The sequence below is a fragment of the Typha angustifolia genome, chromosome 12 (genome assembly GCF_048772165.1).
Source record: "Typha angustifolia cultivar Huaian chromosome 12, ASM4877216v1, whole genome shotgun sequence".
In the NCBI taxonomy this organism is placed as follows: Eukaryota; Viridiplantae; Streptophyta; class Magnoliopsida; order Poales; family Typhaceae; genus Typha; species Typha angustifolia.
Genome location: NC_133250.1, coordinates 11,015,947 through 11,033,856, shown reverse-complemented (window position 1 = coordinate 11,033,856; position 17,910 = coordinate 11,015,947). Strand labels below are relative to the sequence as shown.

Below are 17,910 nucleotides of genomic sequence, written 5' to 3'. Positions count from 1 at the left end.
AGAGTAGCAAACTTCTCTATAAGGATGTTCTTCTAGGGTTGGGTAAGAATTCTGAGAAAGAGGGATCAATTTAGAATGTGCCTTAGGAGAGCAACATCTTTCTAATTAATTAGTTATTAATGATTTTCTTATTTCACAAGAAAGAAAAACGATATAATGTGTTATTCTTTAAGCTTTTCTAAACCTTGTAATATTTAATGTTTGATTTAACTTAAATCTAATGGGGATGGATACACATCTGCGATGCGATCTGAGACGTTCGAGCAACCCGCTCGTTATTCCCGCAAAGGGTGAAAACGTGGCGAGATCAAGGCCGCTTCTTAAAAGAGCACAACGGTTAGGATTTAGTATTGTAAGCCGACATGGCATTTTTCAAAATGGAAGTCATAATCACAATTGATTTTCCAAAGCATCTCCGCGAAGCTTTCTCATCTTCTCTCCCTCTCTTTCTCTCTTCCTCTCTAGTTGAAATCCATGGAGCTTCTCAATGGATTCGCAAGCGTTGCCCTGTCTCCGTTGTTCAATTTCGTCACGCGCCAACTGACGTATCCGTTTAAAGCTGATGATAACGTGATAGAGCTCGAAAGGGCCACCAGGCGTTTGCTCAACAAGAAGAAGGATGCGATGGAGCGTGTCGAGATAGCTAAGCAGAATGGCCAGAGACAAACTCATCAACTTCAAGGATGGTTAGATGAGGTGGAAGCTACCAAATCCGAAGTGGATGCGATAGTAGAGAAATATACCCAAAGGTGTGTGTGCTTCAAATGTTTCTCACCTAATTGCTGTTCAAACTATACTATCAGCAAAGCTGCAGCCAAGAAGCTTCTGGATGTGCGAAGGTTGTTGGATGATGACAGAACGACGGAGGTGGCGATAACACCGGTGCCGCCTCCTGCCCAGGAGGTGTCTATTCCTACCACATCAACATCATCACCGATCGCAAATTCAAATCTTGAAGTAGCACTCTACTACATCAGAGAAGATCAAATGGCGGGGATGATCGGAATTTGGGGCATGGGTGGTGTAGGGAAGACCCACCTTCTGAAACAAATCAACAACTCCTTTATTGGTGGCTCTGCTTTTAATCACGTGATCTTCGTCACAGCTTCTCAATCATGTACAATAGGAAAACTTCAAAAGGAGATAGCACAGAAGCTGGACCTGCAGCAACACGAGGATGTGTCGGTACAAGGTAACATCATCTTCAATTTCCTAAGGAATAGAAGTTTCCTCCTGCTGTTGGACGACCTTTGGGGGCGACGTGATCTGCAGGATGTTGGAATCCCATTTCCGCTCGGAATGGTCGGCGGATGCAAGCGCAAGGTGGTGTTGACCACGCGATTAATAAATGTTTGTGGCAAGATGGAGGTGAGAAAGAAATCAAAGTGAAGTGCCTGAACGATGACGAGGCATGGAGCCTCTTCCAGGAGAAGGTTGGCGAGGAAACCATCAGCTCTCATCCTCTCATACCACGCCTTGCAAAAGATGTCATCAAGGAATTGGAGGGCTTGCCACTGGCTCTTATCACAACCGGTCGGGCTATGTACGATAAAGAGGATCCAAGAATGGCAACATGCCATTGATTTACTTAAGAAGTCGCGACTCGATGAGGTCGAGCATTCACGCGAGGATCAAGAAGGGAGTACTTTTTATAGATTAAAGTTCAGTTAGCATGATGTGTTACGCGATATGGCATTGTGGATAGCACACGACAACGGGAAGAACAAGAACAAATGGATTGTCCTTCGAGATGAGGCTCCACGTGATGAAGAAATTTGGCATAAAGCAGAAAGGATAATGTTGATTAACAGTAAAATCAAAGAATTTCCTCGTATTGCAGCTACACCCTCTTCATCTAAACTCACCACTTTGATGCTTTCACGTAACTATAACTTGATAGCGCTTGGAGATAATATTGGAGCTCTAGTTGCACTCACATATCTTGACCTCTCCAATTGTAGAATTATACATTTTCCCAAAGAGGTATGTGGGTTGGTCCAGCTCCGATACCTAAACCTTACAAACAATGAAATGCCGTCTCTCCCTGTGGAGCTGGGATCACTTGTCAATCTCAAGTTCCTGATTTTACGGGATACTGGAATCCATACAATACCTCAAGGTGTTATTGCAAAACTCAAGTCTTTGCAGCTTCTCGACTTATATCAAAATTGGAGGTCTATTGATGAAATTTTGACCTACTTGGCATCACAACTGTTGGAAGGGTTAGAGTGCTTAAACAATCTAAAAGGTCTTGGAATTTGCATAGGAGACACATCGCAACACCATAGACTTGTTGAGTTGCCCAATGTATCAGTCCGGTGGCTCGGCATAAGCAATTTAGTGAAATCCACTTCCTTCTCCTTGTCGACTAGCTTTCTTGGGGACAAGAAAATCCAGATGAACTTAGCTGAACTCTGTTTTTCGAAAAGCAATGTGGCCCAACTGGTGATTGAAGGTAGCCATCAACACCCCACATGGCATATTCGGGCACTAGAGACAGTCGAAATTGTTGGAATGCGCTGTTTGGAAGAGATAATATGGAAGGGGGTAGTTCCCAAGGAGCTCTTTCTAGCTCTTTGCTCTTTACATGTACTTGATTGTGACATGCTGAAGAACATTTCATGGATTTTGCATCTCCCATGCCTTACGCATCTGGTGGTAGTTAGGTGTTTTAGTATGAGGGAATTAATTGTTTGTGGGGCGGAAAATCATGGCGAGAATGTTGTTTCGTCTTTCCCTCGCCTCAAGCAGAAAATTTTGTTTGGTCTTCCAGAGATGGTTTCCATTTGTCACTCCGCATTCGCTCTCCCGGCATTAAATTATATCAATGTCCACAACTGTCCGAAATTAAAGAAGCTCCCATTCCGACCAGGTAACATCCCGAGAAAATTAAAGTCTATTAAAGGTTCCAATGGATGGTGGAAATGTTTAGAGTGGGAAGACAGCAGTGTCAAAACTTCCCTCCAACCATTTTACATCAACGTGGAATAATTGTCAGAGGTAGCCTCTTCTCTTGGCTGATAGATATTTATGTTGGCGTTAATTTATTCTCTTTTACATTGATCTCTGTCATCCTTTGTCACGATTTATGTTCAAAACAGCAAAGGTTTAATTTATGCTTTGGTTTGTTGCGGTTTTATATCTCAATAATGGTTATTCATTGTATGCCGCAGGCAAGTATCTTTGTAATTCTACAAAGAGTAAAATAGAATGGTATTGATGTCTCCACTACAGCAGAGGAGAATAACCAAATCATTTATAATTATATTTATACTTTGTCATGTTATAGGTAGATGTTCCTATAGCATCTTCAATAGTAACTAAGTTGATATTATTCTAAATAAATCATACTTCACTATTTCCCCCTTATGAGCATATTCATGCATTGAGAAGTTTTTTTTCCTTTGATTGATAAACCAATTTTTAATCTGATTTAGTTACAATCCTGTTTGCTGCACTAATCGTGCCTTGTCTTCTTCCTGCATGAAATTGGAAGAAAATACGAGTTATTGAAGTGTTAATATCCTGCATTAATTTTCAAGTGCTTGTGGTTCAAATGCTTCTCCCGGTTGTTGTTCAAACCACAGTATCAGCAAAACTGCCGCAAAAAGCTTCTGGATGTGCAAATTAAAGGTTGTTAAAATTATGAAACAAAGGAGGAGGTGCCCATTCCTACCGCATCAACAGCGCTTCTGGTTGCAAATCCGAATCTTGAAGAAGCACTCCGCTGCATTAAATTAAAGAAGAGCAAGTGGTGGGGATGATCGGAATATTAAAGGGGCATGGTTGGCGTTGGGAAGACCCGCCTTCCCAGACAAATCAACAACTCCTTTAAGAAAGAAGCAACATTGGTTTATACAGCTGGATGCTATGAAGAGCTAGGACAAGCGTGCACATTAGTTTATTTAATTTAGTCTTATTATATAATTTGTTAGAGATGAAGAAGTCCTACCAAAGGGAAAAAAAAATTGACTTAACATATACAGACTTTGAAATCTAACTTAATCCAAAACAATATATGAGCATCATCTTACACCATAGAAGACGAGAGGAGCAGTAATAATACCCGTGAATGTACAGTTGTAATGCAATTTTGCAATTTTTTTTTCTTTCCTCGACGGGACAATGTTTTCAATCTTTTTTTTTTTTTTTGACTGCAAAGAGCTGAGGTCAGCTATATATTAATATTTTGCCGCCACGTTTCCGCGTCGACAGATAAAAGTTTACATATTTCCGGTGGAGCGTTGCTTAGGCGCTCCACATGGCAGTAACCCGAGACCTCACTGGCCCTCGCTGCTGCCCAGTCAGCGACCGAGTTGGCTTCTCTCCCTACGTGGGATAACCTGACTTCACCGAAGCTATTGGCTAGCTCCGCACATTCGCGCGCCAGGTTTCGGACGCGCCATGGGCTGTGCTCAGTGTAACAACCCAATCCACACAAAAAAAAAAAAAAAAAAAAATCATGGGCACGACGCGACCGGCCACACTGTGGCCGGCCTCGTGCCCATGCCAGCTGCTCATGCAGCTTGGTGGGGCGCCACGCGCCTGCGGCCGCTGCCGCAGCCAACTGGCTGCGGCCAGCGGGCCCCGGCGCCGCCACTACTCCTCCTCCACCGCCTTCCCTCTCTCTCTCTTTAAATCTCTCTCTATCTCTCTCTCTCTCTCTCGAGGCTCTCTCTCTCTATCTCTCTCTCTCTCTCTCTCTCTCTCTCGCCGAGGCCGGTCGTCGCCGTCGCCACCTCCACGAGCGCCAGTGAGCTCCTCTCTCTCTCTCTCTCTCTCTCTCTCTCTCTCTCTCTTGCCCGAGGGTGGGCTTGTCGGAGCCGAGCCACCGGCGAGAGGCCGGCCGCTGGCTGGCCAGTAGCGACCGGTGCCCTCCCCGCCGGCCCGGGTCCGCAACCGCCTCCCTCACCTCCCCTCTTTCTTCTCTTTCTCTTCTGTTCTTCTTCTTCTTCTTCTTCTTCTTCTTCTTCTTCTTTCTTTCCTTCTTTCTTTCTTTCTTTTTCTCCTTCTTCCTCAGCTCCTTCTCTTTCTTTCTGCACAGTGTTGGGCTCGACAGTGCTAGGCCGAGCCCAGCACTGATGGCAGATGTGTTTAATTTATTAATTAATTAGTTTATTTAGGTTATTTATTTAGGTATTTTTCTTCTTAATTAATGTAAATAGATTATTTAGACATGAACTATGTTAATAATATTATATATCCTTCAATATAATTTTATTAATGATAATTTTTATCATTAATGATTAATTAGGTATAAATATATGTAATACTTATATTTATTTATTTATTTACATATCTATTAGATTAATAGATAGATTTGTAAATTATAATTATTAGATTTATATTCTAATATTCTTATGATCTACATTTTTAGTAATTCTATTAATTTGTTATACATTATTAGTTTGTAACAAATAAGATAATGACTACATAATCCCCAATTAATCAAGATATAATTTAATTATAATTAGGCTTTTATCTATATTTATATTTTATTTATAATAAAAATCTAGCCAATTATAAAATTAAGTAGAAATTCTAAAATCTAATAAATCATCATATTTTACTCGAACGGATTATAATGGGATAAACAACTAACTTTACGTTACTTCAATATTTTCAGATCCCGAACCCCTTATTTGAGACCCCGTTGTCCTTGCTAGCGAGAAGTGTCACACGGTTGATGGACGGATGTAAGGGATACGTGGTTTGTATCTTCTGATCAGTGTGAGTAGTCTTATCCCCTAGATCCCTTTCTCAAATTAGGATATATTGTATATTATGTACATGCATGTTTTGGCCTCCAGCATGATTATATGACTTTATATAGAGATGATTTCAGTCAAGCATATTTTATCATGCATTTAATTAGACTGATCTGGGATATGAGTACATTGGTGATATATAGAGATGATTGGAGATGATTATGCTATTATGATTTTATGTCGGGATGATTTCTATCATGAGTATGCATGTGATAGATTAGCATGAGTATGCATGTGTTAGATACATGGTTGGAGTTTGCATTACATCATTTTGCTCTTGATTCCTATTCCACCTAAATTCCGGTTATGCATTGACTTGTTATTGTACTGGATATATGCATATGATTTGTCATTTAAAAAGAAAAGCATGAAATGTGATTGATAAGATAGTTGATAGAAAGCGTGAGGATACCCGAGTGGGCGCGAGGGTTAGGACGCGCTTGGTGGATGATTGATCGCTCGACATGGTCGCGATCCTGTTGGCCTTACGTCCGAGGTCGTTAGTCTGTGTGCGCAGCAGACATTCGGACACATGCCGTTCGCCAGAGCATATGTGGCGAGTTATCCTCACGAGATTTCTATCAGCTAGAAGGGTGCCCGGTCTGGATGGATGTTGATACCCTAGCGAATGGCAGGGTATGGTTATATTTGAGATACTCCTTGCGGATGGCAGAGTATGCTCTGAGCCTTCGGGCATGATGTTGAGACCGGATACTGGGTGTTGACTGTGCACAGTGGTCTAGTATGATGATGACATATAGAAATGACATTGATGATTGAGATGTTGAGAAATGCATATAATTTCATTATCATCTGATTACCTGATTATCGAGTGGTCAATATACATCACATATGATTGCATTTGATATCATAACATGGTCATAGTCGGCATGCATCATGTGTCATATTTGAGAGAGAGTTATGATGATAGATGACATGGAGATTTGTTTACTCATGGTCGAGGATTATATACTTTTATCAGTTATGACGTGTTATCTACTTTTCATTTATATATTATTGAGGATACATTCATATACTCATTCATGACATGATACTCTTTCTGATTCATATTATCCAGTACATGATTTATTCTCTGTTTGGCATCACTGATTCGGGGTAAAGTCTATTCACTGAGCCTTTTGCTCATGACTCTCTTTATTTCTTTTCTAACCCCTCAGATATGTGGTACGTGATAGCGACTTGAGAAGATATTTTAGAGTGATGATGAGGTGAGCTATAGATGCGAGATGGCATAGATGATAGTTTATATAGAAATTGAGTTGTACCAGTATTTGATATTTGTACTCTTTTGTATTAGACGATGATTTGTATAATACAGGTCGAATCATAGTGTACTCTTGTATCAGTTGTTTAGTTGTATCTTGATGGTTTGTTGTGGCCTGTGTGGGTTCTGCCAGATTATGTAGCGGTCTAGTGTGTATTATTGTGTATTTTGATATTCATATGTTAACAGGTTTATTTGGTTAAGAGTATGATTTATTTGGTGATAGATTATGTGATCATGGATATGTTAGCAGGTGTTATTTGATGATGTCATGATTGTATGTGCACAGGAGTGTATCTGTGCGTGACGGGCCCCGCCCGACCTGTCGCGTGCGCCGCGCGTGCCGTGTGGGCGCGTGGGCGTGCACGTGCCCGTGCCGGGCGGGGGCGTTACACTCAGACTGCTGCATGCATCTGATGGCCTCGGTGCAGTCCGATTCAATCTCTAGCCTGTTGCCTCTTCTCGCCATCTTCAGCGCTAGTCTAATAGCCCAGAGTTCAGTTTTAAGCGCCGAGGTGCCCGGGCACGGCTCCCAGCCCGCCTGTAGAAACTCTCCCTCCGCATTACGAAATATGGCCGCTGCTCCGCCTTGGTACGCACCAGCTCTCAGCGCTCCGTCGGTGTTTGCTTTGATCCAGCCCGGCTCTGGCGGTTCCCAGGGCTTCCTTCTCTTCCTTACCTTCGGGATCTTCTCTTTGTTTACGCACCTGTACTCCCCCGCCATTTCGACCGCTGATCGAACCACTGCTAGCTCCGGCGTCCGCTTCTCTCTAAACACAACTCCATTTCTGCTCTTCCAAAGTGACCACAGCGTACATGCTATCAACCCTTTGGCCCGCCCGTCCTCCTCGACGCTTGGGCTCCACTCTTTCGTGATCCAATCTTGATCGATCTCCGCAGTCGCCAGCCGTTCTCTGGTGCCCAGGATCTCTCATACCTCCCGGCTGTATCTACACGAGAACAGTAGGTGCTCACTCGTCTCGCTGAACAGACCACACATGGCACATCGATCCTCGGGGCCAACATGAAGATAATGGAGGTAAGCTCGCGTTGGGAGCCTACCCCACAGGAGCTTCCAGCAGAAAACTCGGATCCTCGGTGCAGCCTGTAGACGCTAGAGGTTACTCCACCCTACCCAGAGCTGGTCACTCTGCGGGAGCAGGGACTGGTATATCGCCTTAACCGAAGGCGTTCCCCTTGGGTGCGGCCACCAGATCCATCTGTCCTCACTGGTGGCGGCTCCCATGGGGAAGTTTGCGATCGCGAACGCTAGCTCAGTTCCTGCCTCCCTAACCAATCGCACCGGAGTCCATTGCTCATCTCTGGTGAGGTTTGCCACTCGCAGGTTTTCTTCCATTAGCCTAGGCGCCAAAACCCTTGGCTGTCTGGACCACGGGATCTCGTGCAACCATGGGTCGAAAGCAGCGCTTGTGCCTTTGCCGTTCCCTATCAACACTCTGCATCCCATTCTTAACTGATTAGCTATTTTGGTTAGAGCTCGCCACATCCATGATGGGTGCTGGATCTTCGTTATCTCCCACGGGTGCAGCCTCCCGTATTTGGCCTGCATGATTTGGATCCATGGCGCTTGCTCCCTGTTTAGCATTTTGAACACCAGCTTACCCAGGTGGGCTGTTCTTGCCTCTCTAAGTCGACGGACTCCGAGACCTCCCTGCCGCTTGGCCAGAGTCACCTGAGCCCAGTTCATCAGGTGGAGGCCGTGGCCGTCCTTATTCTTCCACAGGAAGTTACGAGCTTTTTTAGCTATCTCCTCCAGTACCCCGTCCGGCACCCACGTGCTGCCTAGCCAGTATGACGGTATCGCTAGCAGCGCCGCCTTGATCAGGGTTAGCTTGCCAGCCTGGGAAAGGAGCGTCCCTTTCCAGCCCGCTAGCCGCTTTCCTATCCTCTCCACAAGCTCCTGGTGCTCTTTCACCTTCACTCTCCTCCCCGAGATAAGCACCCCGAGGTATTTGAATGGCATGCCTGCCACCTTCAGTCCGAGTTGTACGCTGAGTTGGCTGTCTTCTTCTGCCCCGATCCTGGTTGACAGATACAGCTCCGACTTGTTGAAGTTCACCCGCTGGTTTGTGATGAGCTCATACTGGCTCAGGCTCTCCAGGATGCTGTTGGCGTTCCCCGGCGAGGCTTCCAGCATTAGCAACAGGTCATCTGCATATAGCAGGTGAGACAGCTGCACTTCTCTGACCCTAAACCCTCGCAGAAGGCCTTGTGCTGCCTTCTCGTTGATGAGTCCCGATAGCACTTGCGTGACGATGATGAAGAGGTAGGGGGATAGCGGGTCGCCTTGTCTCAGGCCACTCCTGGGCATGATCCAGGTGGTCGGGCACCCGTTTATCAGCAAGGCGAACCTGGGAGAGGCAATACACGCCTGCACCCATTTGCACCACCGAGTAGGGAAACCCATCCGCCGGAGCGCGCCAACCACTGCCGGCCAACTGACCCGATCATACGCCTTTTCCATATCCATTTTGATCATCATGATAGGGTGTCCGCTCTTGTCTGTGGCCATGGAGTGAGCCACCTCCTGGGCAGCCAACGTGTTATCTTCTATGCTTCGGCCGGCCAGAAACGCCGCCTGCTCCGGGCTGATGATTTTGGCCAGCACCACCTTAAGCCTGCTTACCATGACCTTCGCGATAACCTTGTAAATGACATTACACAGCGCGATCGGTCGGTAGTCCTCCACCTTTAAGGGGTGCTCCTTCTTCGGAATCAAGGTTATGAAGGTGTCACCCCATGCTTTTGGCATATACGCGATGTTGAAGAAGTGGCCGACGGCCCGGCAGAGGTCTCCATCCATGGTGTCCCAGTACTTGATGTATACTTCCGCTTGCATCCCGTCCGGGCCAGGGGCCTTTCCTCTCAGCAGGCTCCACGTCGCTTCCTTGATCTCCTCAGCCGTCACCGGCCTCTCTAGGTCTGACGCTTCCTCGGTCAGTATGGATGGAAGTGATGGCCACTCCTTCCTCCCGGGGTCTACCTCTTCCGCTTCTCCCCAGAGCCGTTGGTAGAAGGTTTTGAAACAGTGGCTCACATCAACCGGCTCCTGAACCCAGCACCCATCTTCACCTAGGATGCCTGCAATCGTGTTGCGTCTGCGTCTCATGGTAGTCGAGATATGGAAGAATTTCGTGTTTCTGTCTCCTTCCTCCGTCCACCTTAGTCGGGATCTTTGCAGCCATTTGATATTGAGTTGCTTGTTAAGGGCGATCTTGCAGTTGTATAAGCTTCTCAAGCTCTAAATGCCCGCCTCCGACAGCAGGCCATTGGCGTCTAGCTCCTCTAGGTCAGCCAGTTTCAGGTTGGTGTCCTTTAGCCGTCTCTCCACACTCCCCACCGCCTCGCGGTTCCAGTTGATCAGGCTCCTTCTTAGCTCACTCAGGCTGTGAGAGAATGCTTGCATTGGGTTACCGCCGGCTTGCCGCTTCCAGGTGTCTTGGACGATGTTCTGGCACTCCTCATACTCCATCCAGAGGAGCTCGAACCGGAATGGTCTCTTGCTCCTCGTCGTTCCTGCCGGCACCGTGAGGAGCAGCGGCGCATGATCCGAAGCACCCCGGTCGAGATGCTGGACTTTGCACTCCGGATGTTCACTGACCCATTCAGTGTTGGCCAGGGCTCTGTCGAGCCGGATCCAGATGCGTCGCGTGCCTTGTTGGTTGTTACACCAGGTATATGGAATGCCTTCATATCCAAGGTCGCACAGCCCCGTCTCATCCACGAACCGCGCAAAGGCCTTCCCTTTCGGCCCTAGGGCGACCTCGCCGCTGCATCTCTTCTCCTGTACTGACAGGAAAGCGTTGAAGTCTCCCATGATCGCCCACGGCATGTTGATGGAAGCTATGTTCTTCAGCTCCTCCCAGAGTTCTTGCTGACCTTCTAGGATGGCGCTAGCATACACGGTGGTCCAGATCCAGGTTTGTCCAGTCGTAAGGGTGATAGTTAAGTGGGCTGCATATCTTGATACAGCAGCCACATCAACCCACCCTAACTCCTTGTTCCAGAGGACCAGGATGCCTCCGACGCGTCCTTGCGTCGGGATGGCAAACCACGACCATCCTCTTCCAAGCTTTTTAGCCACCTGCTCAGCTTCGAACCAGCTAGTGTGCGTTTCTAGCAACGCCAGCATATCCAGTTTATGATCACGGATCATAACTCTACATCGGTCGAGTGCCTCTTTCTTGCGGGCACCTCTACAATTCCACACTAAGGTTTTTAACATTGGTAAACCTTGAAGTATGGTTTGTCGGCCGACTGTCAATGAGTCCGGCCCCTCTTAGAGGTGGGCATGACCGCTCCACCTCCGTTAGTGTTCTCGCTTGCCAGTGCCAGCTCCATTTCCATCTCTCCGGGGGCTTCATTTCCTTTGTTTGCCACCAGCGCCACCTGTAAGTGCCTCTCATCTCCTTCCATATCCTTCCCCTCCCGGTCCGCCAATAGGAGGCATCGTTTGACTCTGGCCACTGTGTCCTCGTGCTTTCCCGGTGGGTTTGTTTGTTGCACTGAGGAAGGGGTGAAGCCGGCTGAGACAAGTCCATCTTGGACGAGCTGGGGCGGGTAGTCACTGGAGTTCCATTTTGCTCCTCCAAGGCTCTTGGAAGTTTTGACATAGGTCGACCTTTGCGTCCGTCGGTCTCCTGAGCCGAGCAGTATCGTTATCCCTTGGACTACAGTCGTTCTTCCGTTCGCTTCTCCGGCACGTGTCTGGTTACCATCTCTGCCGTCCAGTTCCATCTCTTCTGGCATTAATTGTTCGCCCTCGGTGTCGTCTGCAGGTTCCTCCTCCCGTACTTCCTTCAGTTTCTCTCCAATAGCGTGCCTCCTTCGGTCGGGCCCCGCTGCTCTTCCTTTAAAGGCTATGCCTCCTGACGTGATTGGCCTTGAATACGGCGGGTTCTGATTTGCTCTTTCCCCTCCTTGGTTAGGCTCCACCGTCTTCTTCTCTACGTACTCAACGTTTGCATGCAGCTCCTGAGGTCGGCTTTTCCTGCTCTCTGAGCCAGCACCATCTTCCGACTTCCGACTGGTACTGGCCTGTTGATGGTCTGCGCCATACTTGCCTGCACTTCTTTCCTTTCCGTGGCCCATGTAGCTCTGTGAAAACTGATTCTTTTCTCTAGGCTTGCTCTCCCCGTCCTTTTTTCCCATGGAAGCCTGCTCTCTCCCATCCTTCTTCGGGGTACCGTTTGCGTAACTAGCTCTCTTTCCTTTCTGATTAGCCTGCCATCTGGGCTTCCTGTGCACGGTGCACCATGGCCCATAATAAATGTTGTCTTCTTCCTTAGCGTCCTTTTCCATGTTAGGGTTTGTACCTTGCTGTTCGCCACCTCTATCTCCGGCATTCATCGCCAGCGTCTCCACACCTTGCTCTTTGTCTGTATAACCACACTTTTCCTCCTTGTGCCCTATCCTCCCGCACTTAAAGCATATTTTTGGAATGCTTTCATACTGCACTCTTTGGTCCACTCTTTCTTCCTTTTGCCCGAGCCAGACCGCTGCTTTCAGAGGTTTGCTGAGGTCTACCTCAATACACACCCGGGCAAATCTGCTTCTGGAGTGATCTAGGGTAGTTTCGTCTATCCGTAGGGGTCTGCCAAAGAAGGCTGCCACTGGTATGAGGGCCTCCAGTTCCCAGTATTCCTGCGGCAGGTTGTGGAGCTGGATCCAAACCGGCGCCGTGGTGAACACCTCCGGGGACGGTCGGAAGTTGTTGCGCCATGGAATAAGGTTGAGGACTTGTCCTTGGACTGTCCATGGTCCGTTGATCAGGACGTGGTCGAGATCCACCTCCTTTTCGAATCTGAATACATAGTAACCCTCCACCATGTCTGAGACTGAGAATCCTTCTATCCCCTCCCATAGCTTAGCTAACCTGATTTTCAGCCAAGCCATCGGTATACCCTTGCCCAGGAATCTGCCAAATAGTGTTAGCTTCCACCTATTCCGGCATTTCTCCAGCACCTCTGGGTCGATCACCACACTGTCTTCCAGCTGGTTGCGTAGTTTAGCCAGTATCTCCGCCGGAATAGATCTCGGTTTAACTGTTGTCTTCCTGTTCCCCGCCGCTACGGAAGCCCAGGATCGCATGCCCTCCCTAGGAGTTCTTTTGCCCGCTACTGGCTGCTTTGTTTCCTCCGGCTCCAACACCTTCGACGATGTAGCTCTTCTTTGGTGCACATCTTCACCTCCCGTGGTCGCCATGGCTGCCCGAACTTAAGACTTCTAAACTTGCTTCGTGCCACGTACCGGCCTGGGATTGTAGGCAACGCCCGCCTGGACAGGAGGGGAGCGACGTTGATCCGATCACCAGAGAGAGCAGTCCCTTTTGCTTTGTTGGTGTTGGGCGTCTCGGGAGAGGAGGAGATTGGCGATGGTGATGGTGAGCTGCACGGGTGAATGCATGGAGGCATGCAACTATATTTTTCAAAGATTGTAGCTAACAATGTTTTCAATCCTAATCTATGCATGACTCACCCTAGGCGGGACGTCGAGTAGATCGTCTATAACCGCAGCTATAGTTAATATGGTACAATCAGACTATCAGAGTAAAAGTCAACCAACCAAAGGCTAGCTGATAAGACTGTAGAAACTAATTCGTGCACTCCGGGATGCATGCGATCGGCTCCCTGAGTGAAGCGTTGCACATGCGCATGGTACGAATAGGTTCGGTAGAGCAGTAGAATTGTTGGTACCTTACTCATAACCAAGAAGGTCATGAGTTCAACTCCAATCTCAAATAATATTGTGGAGAAATTATTTGGTGGTTGGTAGTTTGGTAGCTTAGTTTGATTCGGTTGATGGTTCGGTAGTGCGGTTAGCTTGGAAGAACAGTTTGGCAACGCAACGGCTTGGAGCAGGTCTCGGCGGCGTTTGATTCAAAGTAATTGTTCGGCGACACATATGGCTTGAAACCTAAGTTAGACAACTAAAACTCAGTGGGGTCTAAAGTGCCTTTGTATCTAGGGAGGGTTGACCCTTTGTCCAGCCCATATCTAGCCTTTGGGCTCGTGAACGATAAAAAAAAAAAAACATTATATATCCACACAAAAAAAAGAGGTTCCGTACAGCATTTATTAGTTGGCGCTGTTGCTGCATCAATGGTTTACATAATTGCCAAATTATTCAAACTGGTGGGGTCCAGAGTTGATGGAGGAAGTTAGTGTTGACTAAATGACTATTGAGTGAGAGCTCTACGGACATCCTCATGGTCCTGGTCTCTCTCTCCCTCTTGTTTCCCTTTCTAGTTGATTTCCATGGAGCTTCTCAATAGTGTTGCAGATCTTGCCCTGGCTCCCTTGTTCAATTTCCTGATGCGGCAGCTGACCTATCCCTTTAAAGCCGGCGACAACATCAGAGCCCTCCGAAGTGCCAGCGGGCATTTGCTCACCAAGAAGGACGATGTCGTCGAGAAGATCGAGATAGCGGAGAGGAATGGCCAGAGACCAACTCATCAACTGCAAAGGTGGTTAGATGAGGTGGAAGCTACCAAAACCCAAGTGGATGCGATAGTAGAGAAATATAAGCAGAGTTGCTTGTGCTTCAAATGCTTCTCTCCCGATTGTTGTTCAAACTATACTATCAGCAAAACTGCCGCCAAGAAGCTTCTGGATGTGCAAAGATTATTAAACAGTGAAACAACCGAGGAGGTCTCAATAACACCGGTGCCGCCTCCTGTCCAGGAGGTGCCTATTCCTACCACATCAACAGCACTTCCGAATGCAAATCCAAATCTTGAAGAAGCACTCCATTATATTAAAGAGGAACAAGTGGTGGGGATGATCGGAATTTGGGGCATGGGTGGCGTAGGGAAGACTTGCCTCCTCGGACAAATCAACAACTCTTTTATTGGCGACTCTTCTTTTGATGTTGTTATCTTCTATACGGCTTCTCAATCATATACAACGAGAAATTTCCAAAAGGAGATCGCCAAGAGTCTGAAACTGCAGCGAGATGGGGATGTCTCGACACAAGCTCACATTATCTTTAGTTTCCTGAGCAAAAGAAACTTTCTCCTGCTGTTGGACGACATTTGGGAGAGAATTGATCTGCAGGAAGTGGGAATTCCGTTTCCACTCGGCCTGGTCGGTGGATGCAAACGCAAGGTGGTCTTGACGACACGATCAACAACTGTTTGTGGTCAAATGGAGGTGAGGAAGAAGATCAAAGTAGAGTCTCTGAACTATCAAGACGCATGGAGCCTCTTCCTGGAGAAGGTTGGCGAGGAAACCATCAGCTCTCATCCTCGAATATCAAGTCTTGCAAAAGATGTGGTCAAGGAGTTGCGCGGCTTGCCACTGGCTCTTATCACTACCGGTCGAGCTATGTACGAGAAGAAGGATCCAAGAGAATGGGAACATGCCATTGATCTACTCAAGAAATCGCAACTCGACAAGGTCGAAAAGCACTCGCCTGAGGATCTTGAGAAAGGTACCTTTTATAGATTAAAGTTCAGTTACGATAGCTTGAACTCTGACACCTTGAGAGAATGTTTCTTGTCTTGCTCCATGTGGCCCGAGGATTATTGGATCAAGAAGGAAGAACTCATCGAATGCTGGATGGGATTAGGCTTAATAAAAGAGTTTGACAGCATGTCGGAAGCTTTTAACACCGGATACACTCTGATCGGTGACTTGGTAGCAGCCTGCTTATTGGAACCAGATCAGAGATATGGTTTGCGAGTGAGGATGCATGATGTATTACGTGATATGGCATTGTGGATAGCGCGTGACAAGGGAAAGAACAAGAACAAATGGATGGTCTTTCAAGATGAGGCTCCACGCGACAAAAGAATTTGGCATCAAGCAGAAAGGATAACGTTGATGCTTAGTAAGATACGAGAACTTCCTCCTATCGCATCTACACCCTCTTCATCCAAACTCACTACATTGATGCTTTTGCGCAACCGGGAATTGGAATCGCTTGGAGATGTTCGAGCTTTCGTTGACCTCACATATCTCAATCTCTCCGACTGTGGATTTGCTCAATTTCCCACAGAGATATGTGGGTTAGTACAGCTCCTTTATCTCAACCTTACAGATAACAGTGGCATACGATCACTCCCTAAGGAGCTAGGATCTCTTGTCAATCTCAAATACTTGATTCTAAGAAGTACCGGCATCCGTACAATACATCAAGGGGTTATCGCGAAACTCAAATCTTTGCAGGTTCTCGACTTACACAAAACTTGGGGCACTAATAGTGAAAATTTGACCTATTTGCCATCGCTACTGTTTCAAGACTTAGAGTGCTTAGATAATCTAAGAGGTCTTGGAATTTGCGTAGAAGATAAATCACAACTCTATAGACTTACTGAGTTGTCCAATGTCTCAGTTCGATGGCTCGTTATCAGCAAGCTCGAGAAATCAACTTCCTTGTCCTTGTCGGCTGGCTTTCTCGGGGAAGAGCGAATCCAGATGAACTTAGCTTACCTCCGTTTTGTGAATAGTGATGTGACCCAAGTAGTGATTGAAGGTAACCATCAACACCCTGCCTGGCATCTTCGGGCGCTTGAGGGCCTCCGATTTGAGCATATGCATGGTTTAGAAGAGATAATATGGAAGGGAGTGGTTCCGGAAGAGCTGTTTCAATCTCTTCTCTTCTTATATATAGAGTCTTGTGTTATGTTGAAGAACATTTCATGGATTTTGCATCTACCATGCCTTAGGATTTTGTACGTATCTCTCTGTTCTAATGTGAGGCAGCTAATTGCTTATGGGGCAGAGAATTATGATGAAAATGTTTCAGATACAGCAGGAAGGGAGGAAGAGAAAGAAATCACGTCGACATCTACCTTCCCTTGTCTCAATGAGATATACTTTTACGATCTACCAGAGATGGTTTCCATTTGCCACTCTACAGTCAATTTCCCGGCATTAAGTCGTATGCGTGTCAAGAATTGTCCGAAATTTAAGAAGCTCCCATTTCGATCAGATAGCATTCCAAACAAATTACAGTTCATTGAAAGCCCCAAACAATGGTGGGAAAGTTTAGAATGGGAAGGCAGCAGGATCAGATCTTCCTTCCAACCTTTCTACAAAGAAATATCTGAGGAGTGATCGAATGATGTTTAATTTATGAGACTGTAGACTCTGTAGTGGTAGAGCGCTGCAAATGTTTGTAAGATCGATGTAATTCTTCTTATTTTCGCTGGATATTTCTGTTGCCTTTAATTCATTTTCCTCTCTTTTACATCTCTCTAGGCTTTGGTTCGTGGTGGTTCTCTAATCTCAATAAAGGCCATCCAATAACATTGTTATCTTTGGAGTCTTACAAATAAGATTGTTATCTACAAAGTATTGTGACCATTTACTCTTTAATTACTCTTTCGCTGGAACCATATGGCCCGAATTTAACAAAATCTGGCTAATTGGAAATCCGGACCACTCCTGGTTTGACGGGGGCTGGACCATAGCGTTTGACCACACCCCCAGTCATGACATATCTTTAATATTTTCAATTATAACCGTTACTCTATGGACTATATGGAACAACAAGAATAACATCTATTTTAACAAGGTTGGAAAACTTGTGAGTATTTTTTGGGAGAGGACAATTGCCTTAGCCTATGAATAGTACCAGGTTTTCTCTCTGAGATCAAATAATCATTCCTCCTCCCACTGGGTATCTGAAGCTCAACACGGACGGCTTGTTCTCAGGTCCTAACTAGCTCGGTAGGGGCAGGCTTCATCCTACGCTTCTCGTCGGGCTCCTTGATAACAGTCGAAAGTCGCTATAGCGGATTCTAGTCACCAATTCCAGCCGAAGCTGCGGCCTTGAAAAAGGGCTACTCATGCTCCACACACAAGGATGAACCGATGTGGGGGTCGAAACTGA

At 46.5% G+C, this 17,910-nt stretch overlaps 2 protein-coding genes, 1 long non-coding RNA gene and 1 pseudogene across 3 annotated transcripts; 3 read left to right on the top strand and 1 right to left on the bottom strand.

Moving 5' to 3' along the window:
* The first annotated feature begins 474 nt into the window (after positions 1-474).
* On the top strand, positions 475-2,991 carry LOC140771604 (probable disease resistance protein At5g63020; annotated as a pseudogene).
* A 1,711-nt stretch (positions 2,992-4,702) lies between these two features.
* On the top strand, positions 4,703-7,171 carry LOC140772561 (uncharacterized). The gene is made up of 3 exons (XR_012106309.1): positions 4,703-4,753; positions 5,627-5,730; positions 6,947-7,171. It is a non-coding gene; the product is annotated as an uncharacterized lncRNA (long non-coding RNA).
* A 3,144-nt stretch (positions 7,172-10,315) lies between these two features.
* Positions 10,316-11,299, bottom strand: LOC140771603 (uncharacterized). Its single transcript, XM_073113161.1, has one exon. The coding sequence runs from the start codon at positions 11,297-11,299 to the stop codon at positions 10,316-10,318; it is 984 nt and encodes a 327-aa protein (XP_072969262.1).
* A 2,996-nt stretch (positions 11,300-14,295) lies between these two features.
* LOC140772308 (disease resistance protein RPS5-like) lies at positions 14,296-17,285 on the top strand. The gene has a single exon (XM_073114312.1). It carries the CDS (start codon positions 14,331-14,333, stop codon positions 17,130-17,132), a length of 2,802 nt encoding a protein of 933 aa, XP_072970413.1. The 5' UTR covers positions 14,296-14,330; the 3' UTR covers positions 17,133-17,285.
* Positions 17,286-17,910: the final 625 nt, after the last annotated feature.